Source organism: Lontra canadensis, unplaced genomic scaffold (assembly GCF_010015895.1).
Source record: "Lontra canadensis isolate GAN:19392208 unplaced genomic scaffold, GSC_riverotter_1.0 scaffold146, whole genome shotgun sequence".
In the NCBI taxonomy this organism is placed as follows: Eukaryota; Metazoa; Chordata; class Mammalia; order Carnivora; family Mustelidae; genus Lontra; species Lontra canadensis.
In genome coordinates this window covers 2,287,386-2,309,676 of record NW_022631140.1, presented here as the reverse complement: position 1 = coordinate 2,309,676, position 22,291 = coordinate 2,287,386, and the positions used below count along the sequence as shown (strand labels likewise).

Sequence of the window (22,291 nt, the reverse complement as noted above, 5' to 3'; positions counted from 1 at the left end):
GACAATTACTGGAGGATCCAACTCAGGAAAAGGAAGAATTTTCATTTATTTGCTCTTGGATAGAGATCCAGAGGATGAAACTGCCCTCAAAGTTGGCACACTGCCTACTGGAAGAGAAAGAGAGGTTCTAAAGCAAAAGTAACCCTGTCAAAACCAAAAGCTGTCTAAAGGAAGGGTCAGCATAGACACCCGGCCTCTCGCACTGCAGACCTGTGTAGTGCCCCCCTTGCATGGTGCCATGATGATTGCACACAGCATACAGGTCATAGACGTAGTCCTCAGGGTCCCTCCCGAGTCCATAGGGCCGTCTCCATGGAGACCAATGGGATGGCAAACTCCAGCTGCTCTGACTTCTCTTAACCACATGAGGTGTCATATCCAGGCCAGTCAAGGGGAACTTGACCATGTTCTGAAGTTTCACACGCCTGTCTCCTTCCTGTTGCAAGAAGAAAAACAAGTTCTGATGATATTTTCATGCAAGTAGATGGGAGATCAGTTTTGTGTGGAATGTGGACCCTATCAGCTAGAGTGGTTTGAGTTACCTATCTGATGTTTCCCAAGGCACATACAAAATAGGGAAATTCACTAACAGTTTGAACTACCTGGAGAAACAGGTTGTAATACCACTAAAAGTAGAACAAGACATGACCTACGTATAAGGGGTCATGAACCTCTGAGTCTCCATTTCCTTATCTGATACAGGGTTTTTAGGTTTTTTGACTTACAGAATGACATTATCAGGCAGTTCATCCTAATACCTCTGTCACAGAGGCATGCACAAGGGACGGAGTGATCATGTACGTGAGAGACAACGCACAATGCTGGCACAGAAGAGCGATGGATAAGCAGTATGCCCTTTTCCTCCCCACCTCCCCCAACAAGCACGTTACTGCCTAACACTGACTTAATATATTCATTTAGGTGATAATCTTGGGTAATCTGTAGTTTCTATTGAGGCCACTGGGAAATCCTCTGAAATCCAACCATTAGCTCAATGGCTGTTTCCTGAATGTTTCCTATCTATGGGAGCTTTAAGAAATTAACCAGGCACGGCTAACGCCCACCCCAAGGAACCAAGGATCTATTAAGAGAAGAAAAATGTTCATAAGAGAAAGGCAGGATGCGCCCTAGATGGTCAGGAAGGTCAGACTAAAGAATCTGGACCTTGTTCGGCAGTCAAGCACCGAGGCTTGAGGGAGGAGGGGACATCATCAGAGCTGTGTGAGCAGTGCACAGGACGTGACATGAAGGAGCAGCTTAGGTTAGGAAATCAAGTAGAAGACAATGTGACTGCAACGAGCTGGTTAGTCTCACAGGTCTGCAGGGCAGGCTGACAGCACGAATGGGGAGAAGGGGACACACTCAGGAGACCATGCGGAGGCTCAGCCAAGCTCAAGAGGTGACTGGCTGTAGGGGAAGGCCAAGAAAGAAGTCAAAAGCAACAATGCCGCTTTGAGTCGGAGGTGTGCGCAGTGTGAGGACAGGCCTTCTAAAGAAAGAGAAAGTGAAGGAAGTTAGTGTGTGTGTGTGTGTGTGTGTGTGTGTAAGGAGCCAGAGAAGTCTGGGCTCTGAACATCGTCAGCTTTCTACCCGTGGAAGAATGCATTTCTACCATGGAAGCATGCAGTTGGGACATTCCTTACTATTACAGGAGCCAAACCCCAAGCCTTTGAGTGAAAGCCCAGCCCCAGGGATACTGTGCACGTCACCGCAGACACCTCCACTTCATCAGCAAGTCCTCAACATCTTCTGATTCTATTCCGGTCTTATCTCCATTGCCACTGCTCCACAGCAGCATCCCTCCCCTGGGCAGTTGCCATGGCTCCTTTCAGATCTCCCTAGCTTCATGGGTACAGCCTCACATTCTCCGCATGGCAGCCAGAATGGTCTCTTCAAATCACCAATTTGGTCATGTTGCTTCTCTGGTTATAACCCTTTATCAGAATCCCACTCTGCCTGCAAGGGTCTGCTTGGCCAGTTCCTGCACACCCCTTTGACCTCAACTCACAGCTTCCCCCACCCTCTGGAGCTTCAGCCAAACTGGCCTGTTTTCAGTCTCTGGCACGTGCTATCCGTGCCTAGGGCTCAGCGCACACTGCTCCCCTGCCCCAGCGCGCCCACAGCCCTGCTGCCACCTCACCTGGGAGATGCCTCCTCCTAACCTTTAAGATACAAACCTTAAAGCTAGGCCTCAGGCACTTCGTAAACATTTACTTCCTCTTTACCTCTCCTACAACGGGGCCTCGGGATAGAGCTTTTTTGAAAAACTGACTCAGAGTAATTCAGCTCAAAGCAGCTTTTCTTTGTATATATTTATGACTCATCTTCCCAACTATATGACAGCTCCCTGAGAGCAGAATGACACCCATTATTGGTGCAAAGAGAATTCTACCCACCCCAGAAAGGAGCTCTACTTTTTTTTTTTTCCCCAAAGTACACTTACCAAATTTAAAATACAACATTCACAAATCAAAAGCAAGTCCTCAAAAACAAAGTAAAATGTCTGCAGTATGAACTAAAATGTTTAGAAATTAAAGGGTTACAGGATGCTCCAATTTTGCTTTGGGTAAGAAGCAACTTTGGCAAAAAGAAACAGGGGACAGATGTGTCTGTAACACCACGGACAGACACACTACATCAAAAAGGGACACCTGAAAAATCCCCATGCAGCCCACCGTAAGAAACGCCGTCACAGCTTTTCTCACTAGGACAGAGGATTTACCTACCTGTCGAAATCTCTTGAGATGTATAATAAGCACATCAGGCAGAGTCCAGAGGCTTAACGTAATGCTCCCCTGCTGCAGCTGCTTACAGTGCGGGCAACGCCAGGCGTCATCTGGGGCGAGCTGAAAACAAGCAGCACAAAACAACTTCCGTTAAGCAGCACTTAATGCAAGACTTTCTAGAGGAGACCATGGCACTCCGTTCCTGGTCAGGGCAGGTGTGATTCAGAATCTCACTGGAAACCACGTATGATAGGGAGTCAATGGAAAAGCACAATCGCAAGAGGCACCTGGCCAGAGCTGGCCCCCGAAGATTTGCTGAATACATTATCTCTCAAAAAGGGATGACTGGGGCGCCTGGGTGGCTCAGTGGGTTAAAGCCTCTGCCTTCGGCTCAGGTCATGATCCCAGGGTCCTAGGATCGAGCCCCACATTGGGCTCTCTGCTCAGCAGGGAGCCTGCTTCCTCCTCTCTCTCTCTGCCTGCCTCTCCGCCTACTTGTGATCTCTGCCTGTCAAATAAATAAATAAAATCTTAAAAAAAATAAAATTAAAAAAAAAAAAAAAAAAGGGATGACTGAACAGGTAAATATTCCACCGAGGACGTTCAATGTCACAGAAGGACCTCAAATTCCACAAACTCCCAAACTCAACCTGTAGCCTTTCCATCAACACACTTCTTCCCCCTCTACGTCCTACCTCAGCAACCACCACTACCGCCCACCAAAATTAGCACCCGTGGCAGGGGTGGGGGTGGGTATCGCAAGCCTTCAAACCCTTCGCTCTTCTTCTGATTCCACATCTATCCGAAGTAATTGTCCCCACCACAGCTCACACCTGCCTCCTCTACTCCATTCCCACGGAGATGGCCTTAATTCCAAATCCTCACCCCTGCTCTTACCTGGACCTCTGCAAGTTTCCTAACCGCTCTCTCCACCCAAACAATGAAAAGCTCTGAAGAATGCCCCCACCTCCTGCTAGCAACAAGGTCTTTCTGAGGCTTCAAGTCCACATGTGTCATCTCTCCAGGCGAGGCTTGCAGGATGCGGACACATTCAGTTAGAGGTGCCCATGCCGCACGTCTGGTGAGAGATTTCAATCCCCTCCTGAGTTCAGAAGATGCATGGGATTGAGGGCCACGAGAGTGATGAGGTAAGGAAACCACGGTATGGATGAGAGTGCCCGCTGAGATGGAACAGACAGAAGTCAAGAACAGAATCTTGGTGAAATGCCTCTTTTTAAACGAAATACTAAAGCTGAGAAACCACCAGAGCCTGAGGATGTATAGTCAGAAAAATAGGCAAACCAGAAGCGTTCTTTTTTATGCACACCAAGGAGAAAGAATGGCAAGATCCTGGAGAGATCGGATGGAGATGGAGCAAAGGCCACAGAACTGGGCAAACCAGGGGCCACCGAGAGATTGAGAGGACAGTGTCAGAAGCGCAGGCAGATGCAGGGAGAGAAAGAGCGGAAACCACTAAAGGAGAATGAAGCAGAAAGGAGGAGGGAAAGGGAAAGGGAAAAGGCAGGCCCGGTCACTGGAAAGGGAAACAGAATTGAAGGGACTCTTTTTTTTTTTTTCATGACAGGGACACCCAATCATGTTTGTAGGAAACATGGGGAGAAATAGAAATCTGGGTGGATGGAAGTGGCTCAGACACTTAGACCTGCAGGGACCTACACTGTCATCCAGTAAGTCTGCACCTCTCTGTGACATAGTAATAGTCTCCAAATGTGGGCATCCAGCCCAGGCCTTGTGGTAAAGGGCCAAGTTGTTATTTGTTTTGTTAACTTCTAATATATATACTTACATAAGATACAGTAAGAATGTCCTGACAATGTCTAACAGCTATGACATTTTCTAAAATGCCTCTGATTTCTGCACTTTTTTTCTTGCAAACTGCTACAAAGAGCTCCTGGCCCTGCAGATCGTATTTGGAGCACCGCCGGTCCAGCTAACTCTGCTCAGCAAGCAAAGGCCAGCCATCTCAGCGGGGAGCTGTTTTGTTTTCAGATGGTCAGGGAGTCCTTTCTCATATTAAGACAAATACATTCTCCCTTGTGTTTCCAATCTTTAAGTTCTGCTTTTTAGATAGAATTCAGTCCAGTCCCTCATCCACAGACAGTCCTTGAAGTACCTAAAAATTACTATCAGGTCGCCACTTAAGTCCGCCTCTATCAAAAGATATTCAGCGCATTATAGTTTCCAGATGCACCATCTCCTAGCCACTCTCCCCCGGTTTGTCACTCTTTTAACCATGAACATTTAAGGTAATGAAAAGAGCAGTGCTGTCACCATCTGAGTTCTGGGCACGGGTTTAAAAGTTATCCATGGGGCACCTGGGTGGCTCAGTCGTTAGGCGTCTGCCTTCGGCTCAGGTCATGATCCCAGGATCCTGGGATCGGGCCCCACATCCGGCTCCCTGCCCGGCGGGAGGCCTGCTTCTCCCACTCCTACTCTCCTTGCTTGTGTTCCTTCTCTCACTGTGTCTCTGTCAAATACATACATAAAATCTTTAAAAAAATAAAAAATTAAAGTATCCTTAAGGCAGCTGATTGGCTGACACGTGACACTGAGAACCAATACTGAGCTTCCAGACAACTACACCCAAAGTTACCGCCTCATGGCCTGCTGCTAAGTCTCCTTGTCTCCTCCTCTGTACCTGTACTGTTATTTTTGGACCTGATAACTGAACTGCCCCAGTTATACTCATTTATTCATTCATTCTTATGTACTTACCACATGCTTTCTCTGTGCCAGGCACTGCTTATTGATGCTACAGATATACAGATGCTAAGGTTATGCTAGGACAGATTCCCACAACTCTCTTCCTCAGGTCTTTGTTCCAGCCACACTGGCCTCATTCCTGTTTCTCAACCACATCCAGTTGCTTCCTTGATTTACTTATTTATCCCCACTAGCCTATAAACAGCCCAAAGGCAGAAACACCACCTGGCCCGGTCCCTATTATATCCCCAGTACCATGCGTAGCACCTAACACATAGTATGTACTTAGTAAACATTTATCGAACGAATGAATCTCTACTAAAATGTATCTTGCCAGCTTGAACTCATCCTTCTAGATCAGTGAGATGTTTTGTGGAATACCAATGTTGTCATCTAGAAGATCTGATCAGTTTTAAGCTCTGTGCCATTCTCAAACATCTCCAAAATTAAAAAGAGGGGAAAAAAAAAAAACCCCACAAATAGGACAAAGTTCCAAACACAGTCTACTATCAACCCATTTTAAAGCCAACTAACTGGGGCGCCTGGGTGGCTCAGTCAGTTAAGCATCTGCCTTCAATTCAGGTCATGATCCCCAGGTGCTGGGATCAAACCCCACATCAGGCTCCCTGCACAGCAGGGGGTCTGCTTCTCCCTCTCCTCTCCTCCCTGCTCTGTTCTCTCTCTCAAATAAATATGTAAAATCTAAAATTTTTTTTTAAAAATTAAAAAAATTAAGCCGGGACGCCTGGGTGGCTCAGTGGGTAAGCTTCTGCCTTCGGCTCAGGTCATGATCTCAGGGTCCTGGGATTGAGTCCCGCATCAGGCCCTCTGCTCAGCAGGGAGCCTGCTTCTCCCCACCTTCTCTCTCTCTGCCTGCTTCTCTGCCTACTTGTGATCTCTCTCTGTCCATGAATAAATTAAAAAAAAATCTTTAAAAATAAAAAAACAAAAAATAAATAAATAAAGCCAACTAACTATTTTATAATTAGGCCCCACACTGAAAAAGAAAAAATAGGTCTTATAAAAAAAAACTATTATTAAAGGAACTGCTATGAACAGCTTGGGGGAAAAAGACTCTGTGAGAATATTAGAAGTATTCTCAAATATTTAAAGGATAGACAAGTGGAAGAAAAGTAAGACTTGTCCTCAAATATCCTTAACAAACTCAGGAGAGAGAATGCCTGTTGGCTACAGTAACCTGGGGCCCATTTCAGGGCAGCCTCCGTGACCATCAGAGACATCTAGAGAGGAAATGGTGTGTCTCTTGAGTAGAGACTAATGCCTCATAACTAAGGTATCCAAACAGTGGCTGGACAATCACCTATTTGCAATTAGGTAAAAGAACTCAACCTTTAGAATAAAGGAGTTTTAAAGTCCCCTCCGGCCCTAAAATTTCAGGGTTCACTACATACAAGAGTGAGCAATAACAATTAGTCAAAATTATGATCCTAAACATCAACTCAAGATTAGATGAACGCCAAGTACTCTAGTCAAGGTGCATAAACCTAAAGAGTTTTAAACCACACAGGCCTTGGCCCCCTCCACAGAGACTTATCTATCCATGTATCTGTCCACTCTTCCATTCAAATATTCACTGAGTCCCCGCTATCTGTGCTGTGTTGAGCGGTCCAAAGCATGCTGTTTGATAGAACTTTCCGTGTATACCTGCTGTAGCTAAGGAACTGAATTTTTAATTTTACTTCATTTTCATTAATTTAGTTTAAATTTAAATAGGTTCTAGCACCTATGTTCTTAGCACCAAAAAATTAAGAATCACTATTCTGGTTACTAGGGCAAATGATTTAAAATCTCTGAATCAAGGGGCGCCTGGGTGGCTCAGTTGGTTAAATGTCTGCCATCGCCTCAGGTCATGATCCCATGATCCTGGGACTGAGCCCTGCGTCGGGCTCCCTGCTAAGTGGAGAGTCTGCTTCTCCCTCTCCCTCGGCCCCCCACCCACTTGTGCTCTCTCTCTCATGTGCGTGCTCTCTCTCGCTCTCAATAAAGTCTTAAGAATAAACAGACAAAATCTCTAAATCGAAACAAAAAAATGTACTATTGTTAAAAAGGGAAAATATTAACTATGAAGGTTCACTTCTAGAGCATTTCAATCAGTCAAAATTTTCTAGTAATCTAAACTACTCTTTGTTAAAGTCCTAAAAGAGACAGCACTTAGATGCCCATCAAGTGTGCAGAACTTACATGGCTGCAGAATGCCTGGGGACTTTTCTGCGGCATCACCTGCTTCTCTCGTGTCATCCCGCCCCATACCCCCGCCCCTCCCCACCCAAGAAGCGCTGCCAGGAGCTTACCCGCTCCTCTTTGGTGTAGAGCTGGAAACACTGGGATAAAGTGCAAGTCTGAGGCTGATGATGACGCTCCCTCTGCAGACGGACGCTTTCTGCATCAGGAATATATTCATCTTCAGTATTTACAAACAGGCTGCAATGAGGGAGGGGGTGGGTAATTATGAGAGAATGTCTTGCAAAACTGACCTCAAAACTGCAGCTTCACAATGTGACTGTAAATTTATAACCAAAAAGAACCAATGTGTAATGAAAGCAAACACGTTACCCAACTGGTCATCCAACTTCTCTATGTTTCAAAATATGCTTGAAAAGTTCTGTATCTATAAAGATATTTTCAAGAAATAACTTGGGAGTTGGTTATCATGGGAGTGGTCATGAACTATTAATTCATATATTCTTGTCGTGCGTATCTAAGGGCATTTGGCACAATTTACAAGAGTTAATGGGCCTATAGTAAAAATTAAAGGGGCAGCTGGGTGGCGCAGTCAGTTAAGCATCCCACTCTTGATTTCAGCTCAGGTCATGATCTCTGGGTTGTGGGATTAAGTCCTGAGTTAGGCTCCTTGCCCAGCGTGGATTAAGATTCTCTCTCTCTCCCTCTCCTCCCCTCCCTAACCCCTCCTTGAGCGTGCTCTCTCTAAAAGTTTTAAAAAAGTAATTGGCCCTGTAGAGTAATGAATAAATAGTTCTGTCTGATCAGCATCCAACAAATACTCTGAGGTTTTTGAGATCCAGACAACTGGTTAAATAAAGGATTAGCAGTCCATTTGGATACTTAAAGAGAGATTTGTTTTAGCTAATCTGAAAGATCAAAGGGATGCTATTAAAATGATCATTAAAACAATGATTCTATAAGCACTAGGTAAAAAAAAAAAAATACTTACAAATCTTTTGTTTCCTTGTCCCATTCTACCACTAACTTCACATGAGCAGTGCCACCTGGTCCACAAGATTTTAATGCCCTAGAGCACAGAGATGGAAGTCACATATTATGTTCTAAAGAAATGATTTTACTTATGTGATTATGTCCTATTTGAAATTCAATATCATAAACTGCGATTACTGCAATTACTGAAAATCTTCATCATCGTTCCTTATCAGAAAAAGTTTCTAGTGAGACCATTATGACCTCGTATCTAGAATAACTAGGTTACAATTGGACTAAAAAATCCTTAAATTAAAATATCCAGTATAGGGGCGCCTGGGTGGCTCGGTGGGTTAAAAGCCTCTGCCTTCGGCTCAGGTCATGATATCAGGGTCATGGGATCGAGCCCCACATAGGAATCTCCACTCAGCAGGGAGCCTGCTTACCGCCCACCCCCCCGCCTGCTCTCTTCCTACTTGTGATCTCTCTGTCCAATAAATAAATTTAAAAAAATCTTTAAATAAAAATGTCCAGTATAGAAATAAAGAGATTGGAAGAAATTAGTCTCATGTTATAAGGCTGTCCACAATCACTTTTAGATATTCTTTATGACCTTTCTAATTTTTTGTCTCATTTCTCACCAACCCAGATAGAGACCAGACAATAGTTCCTCTGGAAACAAAGTCTGCTCCTGCATCTCTCCTTCTCCCCCATAAACCAAGCACAGAGGCAGCAGAATGAAGTGACAAGGTCTACTGAGGGAGAGGAGGGACAGGAAGAAGGCTCAAAGGAATGGAATGATCAACAGAGGGCACCACACATGCAAAGGCACACACAAAGCTGTGCCACACGTTCCAGCAATCCTCGTGCTCTGATACTACTGAAAGTCTGAGATGGGAGGAGGAGCGGGGCCTGACAAAGCGGGAAGTAGCAGGGTTCAAACCATGTAGAGCTTCATACACCGTGGAAGTCAGACTTTACCTTTTAGGCTATAGGTTTCCATTTAAGATTTCCAGGAGGAGAGTGGCATGATGAGAATTCTACTTTGGGTAAGTTCCATCCTGACTGAATATTAAAGTGTAATTTAGCTGAAGTCCTGGGACATACAATAATTTGATTTCCTGACAGGACTACTCCAGGCTTCTCTGACTTCAAAAAATATCATATATATCATACTCAAGTATGAATGAAAAGTAAAATAAGTAGACTTAATTTCTAAACAAGCCTAAAGAGCCTACCACACTGAGGTAGAAATGATACCAGACATCACTAGAAATGACATAGGAGCATTACTAAAATTCTACAAGGTGACTGATTGTTACCTTTCTACTGTTGGGTGGCACAGCGGCTGCTCCTCCTGGGGCAACAAGTATGTTATCCCCACAACACTGACAACACGCAAACTGAATGGACACACCTGCGTCAAACAATAAAGGAAAATGTGGCTGAACTGCTCTTCAAGGGCATGTGCGTCACAGTGGCATTTCCAAAACTGATTAGACAGACAACAGACGGTTTTGCAAAATGCTTCTCTCTGATATTCTGTTAGGTTGTTGAGTCACTCTTACACACTTTAAAGATGATGTACTTAAATGCAATTTACATAGCGAATATGTTATGCAAGACAAGTAATATGTTGCTTCAGGCTGAACCTTAATTGAATGTAAGTCCTCCAGGAATACCTTCATATAATAATCCTAATTGTGAAAATATACAGATAGCTGTTCTACAAAATCTCTCAAAGCTGATCATGTACTAATCTTTATTAAATAAATATATATTATAAAGAAATACCTAGCAATTCAAAGAAATTCTTGCAGTGGCCAGGAACTGAGGGGTAAATTCTTAGTCTTGAAAATGTGAACACAGCTGACTTTACCAAACAGCTTTCCACCAGGGCTCCTCAACATCCCAGCTCAGCACCTGGTCTTCCCTAAGTGCAGAGGTCCGAAATTCAAATTTCACCGCAGTGACTGTTTCTTCACTTGGGTACACACGCATGCTATGCTGGAGTGTCAAAATGCTTACTCACCTGGACGCAAACTGTGGGCCTCAGGAAATACTTCATCTTCTCCAAGATTTCCTTCTGCAAAAGGTCCCACGCTATTGTCTTCTCTAAGTGCAGCACAAAAGGCAGTCCAAATCTAACACACATAAATACTGCAATCACCTTAAAAGTATGGCAATCCCTTTAATGCGTAATTCTTCATTCATGGTCTCTTAAAATGGAATGACTATATTATCGGGTTTAGGACAGTTCTCAAAATAAAACAGGAAATTTAATAGTTACTCCCATAAGTGGATGTAAAAGTCAGCAGAGAAGCTTAGGTTTCTAAATGAAATTTAACAGTTCATGTGCCAAAATGGCTTCTCAGGGGTACTAGATAGCAAGAGGACAGGATCAATGGGTATGGTGAGGAAAGGGGACGGTTGAGGACATGGTCTGGCAAACAGCATGGGTCCACATATAAGGGGCTGTGTGCTGCAGGAATAGACTAGAAGGTCTAGCAGGCAGGTGGCCGTAGTCTGACAAGGAAGTTGGTGGCAAGCAAGTGACCCTGAAAGTCAGCTTCCAGCCTATGGTAGAAGCCATGTGCCCCTGCCCATGCTGCAGCCCCCGGGGATTTTTTTTTTTTAATTAAGCCCCCAAGATTCTGCTGTAATCACTCTGGTACAGGGGCCGAGCACAGAGATTTATTGAGGAGCCCCCAGGTGGTTCTGATATGCAGCCAGGGCCGAGGACCCCTGGCCCAGGGGCTCTCTCACCCAAGCCTGGCCACTCAGACCTATTTGTGCCCTACGCGTGTCTTACTCATTCTCTGTGCAGTCAACTCCCTCCCCCGGAACACCCCTCCACCCTTCCTCTAGGCCACCTCCTACTCACTCACATCAAGACCCAGTAGAGGGATTCTTCTCTAGGAAGCACCCTGTTGATTTGTTCCCTGTGCTGTCTGGGCCACAGCACTAACTCCACCATGCTACAAATGCTGTCTATCTTCCTGCCTCCACCAGTAGACAGTTTTCTGACAGCAGGAACTGTGATTTATTTATCACAGTGACCCAAACAGCCAACGCCCAGAAATCCATAGTGCTTAATGAATGAACGAAGGAGCCAAGAGATAAACCCTGACTCAGGCTGAAGGAGATGCACTCAGATCAAAAAAGCCATTCCTAACAGCCTCCGTCTACACAGAGCAGTACTCCACAAACAGCACTGTGACGTGAAAGAAATTACAGGCACATGTAAATCGGCCACTCCTATTTTTCACACGGTCGTGTCTTCACTTGCAAGAGAAGAGCATCACAAAAGGGACTCCACAGGTTCTTTATTCTATATCAACACACTGAGCTGCCGTTCTTTCTGCTCCTTAAACATGCCAAGTTCCCCTTAGTCTCAGGGTTTTTGTACTCATGTTCTCTCCCCACAAAGCCTTCTCTCTGGAGGCTCACATCACTTACACTGTCTCCTCAGCTCCATGCTCCTTCTTCAGGTGGACCTCCCTGTCCCCCTCTCTGGAGGGGTCTGGCCGCCCCCCGACCAGCACACTCTACCACCCCGGCCCGCTTTAATATCTTCTAAGTGGTGAAGACTGTCTGAAGTGATCTGTGTTTACTTATTTACAGCGGGTCTGTCCTCACTGGGATGTAAGATCCACAAGAACACAGTCTGTCTCGTTCACTGCCCCATGCCCAGTGCTGGAACAGTGCCCAACATGCTGTAAACATTGAAGTATTTGTTAACGAATATCATAAATACACAAATCAACACATTTCGTACTTACATTAACCATTATAAATAAGGAAGTTATTTCGAAGCAACATTTTAAAAGACTAATAAAATGCTATTCTGACAAACAGCAGAAAGAGAGTCCTTTGTCCATGAAACATATCCATATTTTGTTATTACTCAGGTTACAGTACTACTGTGGTAGAGTTGCCTTAAAAGATAGTCTAAAACTCCTATAAATTCTTAGCAGGAAACAGATTTGAGAGAGATTTGCAACTCCCAATTTTCTGACTTAAGCAGCTAAATGAATAGTGCCACCACTTGCTGAGACAGGAAATACTGGAGGCCAGATTTATAGAGAGAACCAGTTCAGTTTGGAACATAAGACTGAGATGCATGTACCATTCAAGTAGATATGTTAAGAATTTTTTTAAAAGGGAAAAAAAAGCTGTTAAGAAAGTAGCTGGATTTCGGCCTACAGGCCCCTTGAGGAACCTGAACTAAAAATAAACCCATGAACCAAGACTTTAACAACTAGATGAGCTTGCAGAGCCTTTCTAATTCTGATTCTATCATCCTAATTTTATATTCTCCCCCTCCCAAACCCTCAAATCAGGTCAACTAATACACATATTCTTTCTAAATATCCGAATCAAAAATTAATAAAAGTAAGGGTTTTTCAACCTTACTTTTTAAAATGTTTGAAAATACTGAACTTTTAAAGTTTCAGCACTTATTATGAGCCAGTTTTTACCTTTTCCCTTGCTGCCCAGTGCACGCTCGGTTACACACTAATAGAACAATCTTGTCGTTTCCTGCTCTTGTTGGGGGCAAGTCTGTTTTCCCTTGCTTTGCTGCTGCCTGTGTAGGAGAAGATAGTCGATGATCCAAGCCAAATTTCAAGTGGTTTAGATTGTTGTTTAAGTGGATTCCTGGAAAAAAAAATAAAAAAGAACATTATCAATTAAAAATTCCTTTTATTCATTACAAAGAAATTCATGCAAAAGAGAAATTAAGAAACTGCATTATGTAATTTAAACTATAATAAAAAAAACAATGATCTACTTTGAGATAACTTCTTTAGCCATTAAAATAATTTTTTCTTTTTCACTTTTTTTTTTTAAATTAGGCTCTATATCCAGCGTGGAGCCCAAGTGAGGCTTGAACTCACAACCCTGAGATCAAGAATCTGAGCTGAAATCAAAAGTCAGAGGCTTAACCGACTGAGCCACCCAGGCGCCCCACCATTAAAATAATGTAAGTATCTACATTTCCTTTAAACTAGCTTTATGTATCTTGAAAACTGAAATTTAAAACTCTTCACTTGAGGTCACCTGGGTGGTTCAGTCAGCTGAGCATCTGACTCTTGATTTCAGCTCAGGTAATGATCTCAGCGTCCTCGGATCGAGCCCCATACCAGGGCTCCATACTTGGTGGGGAATCTGCTTGAGGAGTCTCTCTCTCTTCCTCTGCTCCTTCCCCTGCTCATGCACTCTCTCTCTCAAATAAATAAATCTTAAACAACAACAACAACAACAAAAAGCCCTCTTCACTTGAGCAAATACTGGATACAGTTTTAGAAGAGCAAGTTTGCAAAGATGATCCGCCAAGACAAATTTAAGGTAAGACTATGCAACCAGCAACCAAATAAACTGGGAAAAAAAAAATTTAAGACTAGTAAATGTGGAATGAACTTCAATATTCTAACTGCAGTTTCTTCTCCCTAATTAAAGAGCCAGAGTTATGAGAAACAGAAGATAAACCATCCTTACCAGATCCATAGCCATTATAAGACATGGCAACTTTAATACAATCAACCACACTAGATGGACCTACATTTAAGTGAACAAAAATATATGACTGATGGGCATGATACAGATTGCTGAAAATCAGGTGAAAATAGAGCTATCAGAGCCAGTCAGCAACTCAGCACCTAGTACAATGCCCTGTACTTAGCAGAAACTCAAGTGCTCGATTAAACAACGGTTCATGTTCATGGAATACTACTCAGCCATAAAAAAGAAGGAACTCTTGCCATTTGCAATAACATGGATGGACGTTAAGGGCATTATGCTAAATGAAAGAAATCAGAGAAAGAGAAATACCATATGATCTCATTATATGTGGAATATAAGACAGTATCAACAAAACCAAGCTCACACATACAGAGAACGGATTAGTGGTTGCAGAGGGTGAGGTGATGTCAGGCAAATTCAGTGAAAGGGGATCAAAAGGTACAAACTTCCAGCTATAAATAAATAAGTAATGGGATCTAATGTACAGCATGGTGACTACAGCTAATACTGTACTGTATATCTGAAAGTTGCTAAGAGAGTAGATCTTAAAAGTTCTCATCATAATAAAAAACTGTTGTTAACTATATGGAGATGGGTGTTAACTAGACTTCCTGTAATGATCATTTTGCACTATATACAAACACTGAATCATTATATTGTACCCTCTGAAACTAACATGTTATATGTCAATTATACCTCAATAAAAAAATAAAATTAGTTGTTCTTTTCTTTAATCCTCTGGAAGTACAGCCTAAGGAAACCTGCAAAAAAAAAAAGAAAGCCCTCCGGGTTGCCTCAGTGGCTCAGTCAGTTAAATATCTGCCTGAAGCTCAGGTCACAATCTCAGGGTCCTGGGATCAAGCCCCACATCAGGCTCCCTGATCAGGAAAGAGTCTGCTTCTCCCACTCCCTCTGCCTCTCCCCATTCCCCGTGGTCTCTCTCACTCTCTCTTAAACAAAAATCTTTTTTAAAAAAAGGGAAGGGGAAGGAAAGCCCTCGACCACCACCACCACAACCGCCACATGCACAAACACACAAACAAGCCCACCACCAAAAGGAGACTAAAAAAGTGGCTATACAAAAGCATTCATGGCAGCATTTTAGCAACAACCTAAATATCCAGCAATATGAGACCTGCCAAACCTATTAAGGGACATTAGTATTACAGCAATTTAAAAGGACCAATGTGTGGTTAATCGAAATAAATTCCAGGTGAATTAGAATTTAAAAAAAAAAAGTATACAGAAATTAGAAGAAAAAATAGAATTTTCATCAAGCTATGAGAGGAAGACTTTTTAAGCTTAAACACCAAAAAGAGATCACAAAAGGAAGAACAGATTTCACTTTATAGTTATTTTAAACTTTGATATGAGAAAATAAAAATAAGTCTGAATTTGAGACAATGAATTATCTAATTTCCCAGCTCTTTGCAGAAGGCTGGCGTGTGCTAAAGTGATGAGGGTCCCTAATGAGATGAGGGGGCACCACTCAACTGCACAGAAATCAAGCTCTGTGTTCAAGAAGCACCCCCACTTGCTAGCAGATGCATGACTGGGATGGTTACTCAACCTCCCCAAGACTTCGCTCTCTTATTTGCAAAGCAGGAAGGTAGCAGATTCATACATCTCAAATAAGTTATTTACAAGGCTTTAACAGAGGCTAACACATACTCAATAAGTGGTCTGGTCTTCCAACAGAGGCACTCTCTGGTTAGTAGATGATAACCTTGGACCTCACCAAATTCACTTAAAAACGGAAACTTAGTGTTAACCCTTAGCAATGAGGGTGTGAAAGGGGATTTTAGCAAATCTTCAGTTAACAAACTTTAACTGGGCTCTTGTTATGCATGAGGAACTATACTGAACTGCTGGGTACAGAAAGAGAAAACAAAACACAGCCCCAACTGCAAAGAATTTCATAGTGCAGTGGAAGGACAGAGGAGAAAAAAGATCATCTGCATACAACGTGCTGGTGTCAGAGATTAGAAGATGTGACTGGAGCAAGGAGGAGGAGGAAGTCAGCCAGCTTGGGAGGAGGGGTTCGGGGGGAGGGGGGGAGTGGTGAGGAAAAGCTTTCTGGAAAAGGTGATTAACTGAGTATTCTTTTACTGTAATGTAATTAAAAGTAGAAAACAACTTGAGCAAAGCACACACATGAAAATGCCACTTGAAAATAAAAAGAAGCTGTCAGGTCAAAGAAAAATTAAAACTGAAACAAAAGACTACTTAGAAAATAATAATGTAAATATGGGTATACCAGAGATAACGGAATCCTAGACTGGCAGCAGAGAAAGTTGACCAACCCAATGTACAGAATTACCAAAAGGTTCAGAAACTCTAGGCACCTCTGGAAATAGGTGATGAAGGAAAGGAGGAACCAAAATAAGGACATTCAACAAGGACACCAAGATCATTCAATGTGGAAAGAATAGTATCTCTGACAAATGGTGCTAGGATTACTGTTTACATACAACAGAAGAATGCAGCTGAATACCCACCACAAACCACATACAAAAAATAACTCAAAAGGGTACAAAGATCTAAATGTAAGAGCTAAAATGTAAGAGCTAAAACTCAAAAGGGTGCAAAGATCTAAGTGTAAGAGCTAAAACTCCTAGAAGTAAACACAGGGGTAAATTTCCTGGTCCTGGATTTAAGAATGGAATCTTAGATAAGCAACAAAAAGCATAAGCCACAAAAAAAGAAAACATTAGACTTCATCAAAACTAAGAACTTTTGTGCATCAAAAGACACTATCAGGAAAGTGAAAAGGCAATCTATAGAATGGGAGAAAATACTTGGAAGTCATATATCTGATAAGGGTCTAGCATCCAGCATATATATATTTATATATAGCATCCAGCATATATAAAGAACTCCTACAACTCAATAACAAAAATAAACTAACAACCCCATTTAAAAATCTGAATAGACATTTTTCTAAAGAAGGTAAACCAATGTCCAAAGCACATGAAAACATGATCAACATCATTTATCATGCAAATACAAACACATTAACACACCACTTCACACCCACTAGGATGGCTATAATCAAAAAGATGGAAAATAATAAATGTTGGCAAGAATGTGGATAAATTATGACCCTTATATATTGGTGGGATGAAAAATGATTCACCTGTTGAAAAAAACAGTCTGACAATTCCTCAGAAGGTTAAACACAGAATTACCATGACTCAGTGTTTCCACTCCTAGGGGTGTGTGTATGGATGTGTGTATCCCCCCAAAAAACTGAAAACAGGTATTCAAACAAATACTTGTACGTGAATGGTCATAACAGCACTATTTCATAATGTGGAAACAACCCAAATGTCCATCAACAGATAAATGGATAAACAAAATGTGGCATATACATACAATAGAATACTCTTCAGCGATAAAAAGGACTGAGGGACTGATACATGCTACAATATGGATGAACCCTGAGACAATATGCTAAGTGAAAGAAACAAGTCACAAAAGGCCACATGTTGTATGTTTCTGTTCACATGAACGTCTAAACTAGGGAAATCTACAGAGATCAGAGTAGAATAGCGTGGTTGCTTAGGACTGGGTGAGATGAGTGGATTGCAGGGAGGCACGTGTAGGGGAGATAAAGTAGGAGCTGATAAAGGAGCTAGAGAAATGAATTCTCAACAGAAAGAAAGTATAAAAGTACATGACATATTCCAAAACTACAGAGTAACCTATATAGGGTACATGAAGGAGATGGAATATAATAAAGAGGCTAGAAAGAAAGGCAAGGACCAACCATGAATTCTTCCAAGGTGTTCAGATTTAATCTCAAAAGGGAAACACTGGCAAGTCAATAAGCATATAATATGATCAGAAATGTATATCCAAAAAAGCCTGGTGGCACCATGAAAAAATAATTAACAGAAGAAAGTCGAGGGGCGAAGACAGTAGAGAAGTTACTAGAAAAGCCCAGCTGAGATTGGTCTGAGCCATACCAGTGGCGAGAGGATGAGGAAGAAAACGGCATAGTGTTTAATCATTCCCATGTGAATTTTGAGGGAGAAGTGCTTGGAGCCACCTGGGGTGAAAAGAAGGATGGTGCTACCATGATTCCAGAAAAGAAATGCAGGAGGATACAGTCTAAGAAATGCTGAGTGTGAAGACGACGCAGGACTTCTAAGCAGAGATTCCGAGGGAGAGTCAGAAGTCAGCGATGGAAGCAGAGGAAAAGCAGCTGAGCAGGGAGGTTCAGTTCTAACAAACACAGCAGGAGAAAGACACTGCTCAGCCCAGGTTCTCAGTTCGGCTGCTCTCCCGCTTGGGCGATTCCAGTCTCCCACTGCAATCACCTGTGAAAAACCGCAGGCTGGGCCCCAGCCCCAGAGCTTCTCGTTCAGTCGGTCTGCAGTAGGTTCCGGGAATCTGCATTTCTAACCAGTTCCCAGGTGCCTTTCATGCTTTAACAATCACTGGAGTAAAGTACAGAAAAAGAACAGAAGCCCCAGAACCATGAAGAACACTAAGGCCAGGAACAAAGTTCGAGTTGCCTAGCAACTTTCGAAATCAGAAACAGCCCCCAAATCCTCCAACCACAGTAGAGAGACAGGCTAAGTTCCAAACCACAGGAAAAGGAACAGCACTGTCCAGAGCTAGACTTTCTTTTGCTTCTTATTGATGCCAATTTCTTAAAAGCAAGGTATTAAGCAAACATCTTATAACCGAGTTAGAATCTAGAAATTAAGCATCGGAGCAGGTAACAAAAGGCAAAAAAAAAAAAAAAAAAAAGGCAGCTATGGCATCATACATCTTCCCAAATGCTGTCATAAGATGCTAAGAAGCCACTTAACCAAAAAGGAGGGAGGATTCAGTCAGTTCTGAGCCTCAGATAGGGACTGCTCCAAGTGCAGGCAGAAAAGATTAGAAACTAAGGAAATATCTTTGCCTAAAACAGTGAGAACTGCCTTGTTCCAGAGAAATGTTACCATAAAATTTATACCATCATAAAAATAAGTTATGGGTATTTTACCATAGTTAAAAAAAAGTATGCCATTATAGAACAGACATCTCAAAGGGTAGACAGTTGTGAAACCTGAAAACCCTATGGAAACAGATGCTCATTTACCTCTTTGACTGAGAATTCCTTCAGGCCTAAATATTTCTGGAGTCTCAAAGGCAAAAATGCAGTCGCTTTCATGGACTGTTTCCAGGTCGTCTGTGTCACAAAAGGAACGATGGAACCCATCATAGTACATTTCCGTTAACACAATCTAAAAATGGGAAAAATGTAAACAGTTGGGTAACTGGAAAGTCAATATGAATTGATCTCCCAATTCTACCATGAGCTTCTCCAGTCTGTCAGGGCTTGTGGGGACATGAGAGGGACTGAAACATGTCACAGGGCCCACACTGTTTGCCTTCAGTGAGAGAATCATAGAAGCACGATATCCTCTGTAAATGTGTAACATACCCTCATTTCAGAATGCTATGTCACGGAATCCAGAGTTCCTCTAAGTTTTTGTAAAGAAGAGTCCCCAGGAAATGATAAAGTATAAGCCCCTTGTCTCACAAGGGGGAGAAACTGAAGAGAGGTGGGAGACTTGTCAACAAGACAAGCAGAGACCACATCTAATTCCGAGACTTTCTCCTACCTCAATAACTTTTCTTTGTTTCAGGTTAAAAATGTCATACAACCACAGATTTTGTAAAAGGAAAAAAAAAAATGAAATCAACCCAAACTAGGAACTAGTTAAGTATATTACATAGTCCTACTGTAGTTACAAAGAATGAGCCGCACATACGTGCACTAACATGGGAAGATCTCCTAGTTAAATAAGAAGTGACATAAAGAATAATTTGTGTAAATGATTCCATTCTTTATAAAATAACAAATGTAGTATATGCACAGGAAAAATAGGGGTGAATATACAACACAGTATTAGAGTCAGTAACTCTGAGTTCTCAGATACTTAGGACAAGATACTTCTACTTTCTAAGTCCTGTTTCTGAAATGGTTGAGTTTTCACAATAAAAAAGGGGGGGGGGACACAATGGAAACATTTAGATGCTCACTACATGCTCAGCAGCACTGTCTAGAGAAGAAGCACTGGACTGGGCATGAAGAGGCTCCAGTCCCAGCCTGCCACCAACCAGCCCTATGCTCTTGAACAAGTCACATGGTTTCTCTGGGCCTCCTTCAAATGAGGGGCTTGGAAGGGAGCCCTAAAATCCCCTCTGCTAACAAAAACATACTACGAGTCTGTGAGGTTAAAGAGGCTGGTGGCACATTCCACAAATAGTCCAAGAAAAATACCCCTAGAGTATTTTTCTTCTGATGAGTTTAATAACCACATTGTTTTTCTGCAGGTGAACATGCAAGGTAATTTACTTTCTCCAGCAAGCTAACGTTAAAAACAAACTTGTAATTCTATCAGCCATTTAAACCACATGCAAAAAGAGCCAGAGAGCACTGAAGCTTTAAAGATACAACCAGATCTGCCCAGAAACACACACCTCAGCCTGCCTCCCTCTTTCAGTCTTTCCCCTCATCCTGAAGGGAAAAAAGAATCAAAAAGCACTTGAAAGTAAGGAAGAATATGAACATTTTATCAACACGCCAGTACTTGGCCTATGAAAATATGAGATATTTGCTATATTATTGGTTGTATTTGTTTTACTGGAACTTCCCAAATGAAGCCACATGAGGCCAAAGTACAAAACACCTTTATTAATCACGTGATTACACAGCAGCTTCCAGAAGCTATCTAGGGAAAAGTTATTCTACCACAGGATCATCTTTCTTTAGTAAATCTAAAATCAGAAATGTTTTTCTAAATAAAATCGTAATAATGAATTGAGTAAAAACTGTATGCAAAATGTCAAGTCACAAACAAGCCAAAAGTATTTTGGGTCAATTTAAATATAACTACTTATCAAAAATTTACACCCCCCCCAAAAGAAGGCAGAAGGGGCACAACGTTCCTTTCTCGCATCTAAATGAAGTGAGTCTCTGACCCAGCTTTAAGCAGGAAGCGAACCATATGGAGCATCTCTATGTACTACACCAGCAAGAAGATATCCATCCTTATCACCATAATGGAAAGGGATTTTCAAGAGCCATTAGTGGAGTTTTCCAAGCCTCTCTGACCTTCAAATAGCATAGGGATGCTCTTTCAATTGCCCACATAAGCATCCATAAGGATAGTTTAAGAAAGGCTGAGTAATTATGCTTTATAAACAAAGCTAAAAGAAGGTCTTGGTGTCAAGTCACAGCTTTCCTTTTAAAAATATATGTATAATTAAATGAAGCATGAAAAGTTTTCATGTATATTTTCCTTCTTTGGGTCTTGATTTTTCTTTCCTTAACACAGACATAACTGGTTTTGCATTTCTATCTAACCATACTTGGCAGAGGACTATTAGAAAATTCCAGAACAGAAAGCAACACTTTTATGGCTCATGTGTAATCAGCCTGAGCAGGCTTATTACCTGATCAGTGGGGATCTTTGTTTCCATAGACACTGCTTCCCGAAGCCTGGCGACAGTCCCAGACAGAGGCACGGCCACACCAATCCTCATGCAGTGAGAACATTTCCCCTGATACACTACGGTAACATAGAGAGGCCTGTGCAGATCAAAGTCAGATCTTCTCATTAGGCATTTATTTCAACTAAAATACAGAAGCAAAACAAACCTGATCTGAAATTAACACAAAACTGAAGCTAACCCACACCTTTATTTGGAAGCCAAAGGGGGTAAGTGGAACCAGAAAACAATAATCAAGACACCTTTGGAAAAGGCAGTCAAACAAAATGTAACATATCAACACTTGATTCTGTGCTTTGTATGTTACAAAGCCTCTCAGAAATTTTGAAAAAAACAGTTCATATAAAGTAACTAATTTAAAGTGCAACATATAGTCTCTAGAAAATCTAGAAGACACTCCACAACCCTCCCCCTGCCCCACACTATCAGTGGACAAGCAACTGAACAGACGACAACCACAGGAACTGTAAAAAGACTTGCTTGCCCCATGTGCCTGCTCACCTTGTAAATTCAGACTGGGATTTACAGACTTCTGTGAGGTTTTTACAATGCCTGTATTCAATTTATCACTAATCTCGTTACCTAAGTAAGTAAGAGACCGAACAGGAGCCTACAGAGGAAAGGAATAC

At 42.2% G+C, this 22,291-nt stretch overlaps 1 protein-coding gene across 1 annotated transcript in view; it reads right to left on the bottom strand.

Moving 5' to 3' along the window:
• The window catches only part of USP31 (ubiquitin specific peptidase 31), a 60,948-nt gene that overhangs the window by 10,542 nt on the left and 28,115 nt on the right, over positions 1-22,291 (bottom strand). Inside the window, exons 5-13 of the mRNA XM_032843955.1 lie at positions 21,606-21,741; positions 19,243-19,387; positions 13,106-13,283; positions 10,657-10,768; positions 9,947-10,041; positions 8,644-8,721; positions 7,763-7,892; positions 2,727-2,846; positions 211-436 (exon numbers count right to left, since the gene is read on the bottom strand). Coding sequence (XP_032699846.1) covers positions 211-436; positions 2,727-2,846; positions 7,763-7,892; positions 8,644-8,721; positions 9,947-10,041; positions 10,657-10,768; positions 13,106-13,283; positions 19,243-19,387; positions 21,606-21,741 — 1,220 coding nt within the window. The remainder of the gene's footprint in view (positions 1-210; positions 437-2,726; positions 2,847-7,762; positions 7,893-8,643; positions 8,722-9,946; positions 10,042-10,656; positions 10,769-13,105; positions 13,284-19,242; positions 19,388-21,605; positions 21,742-22,291) is intronic.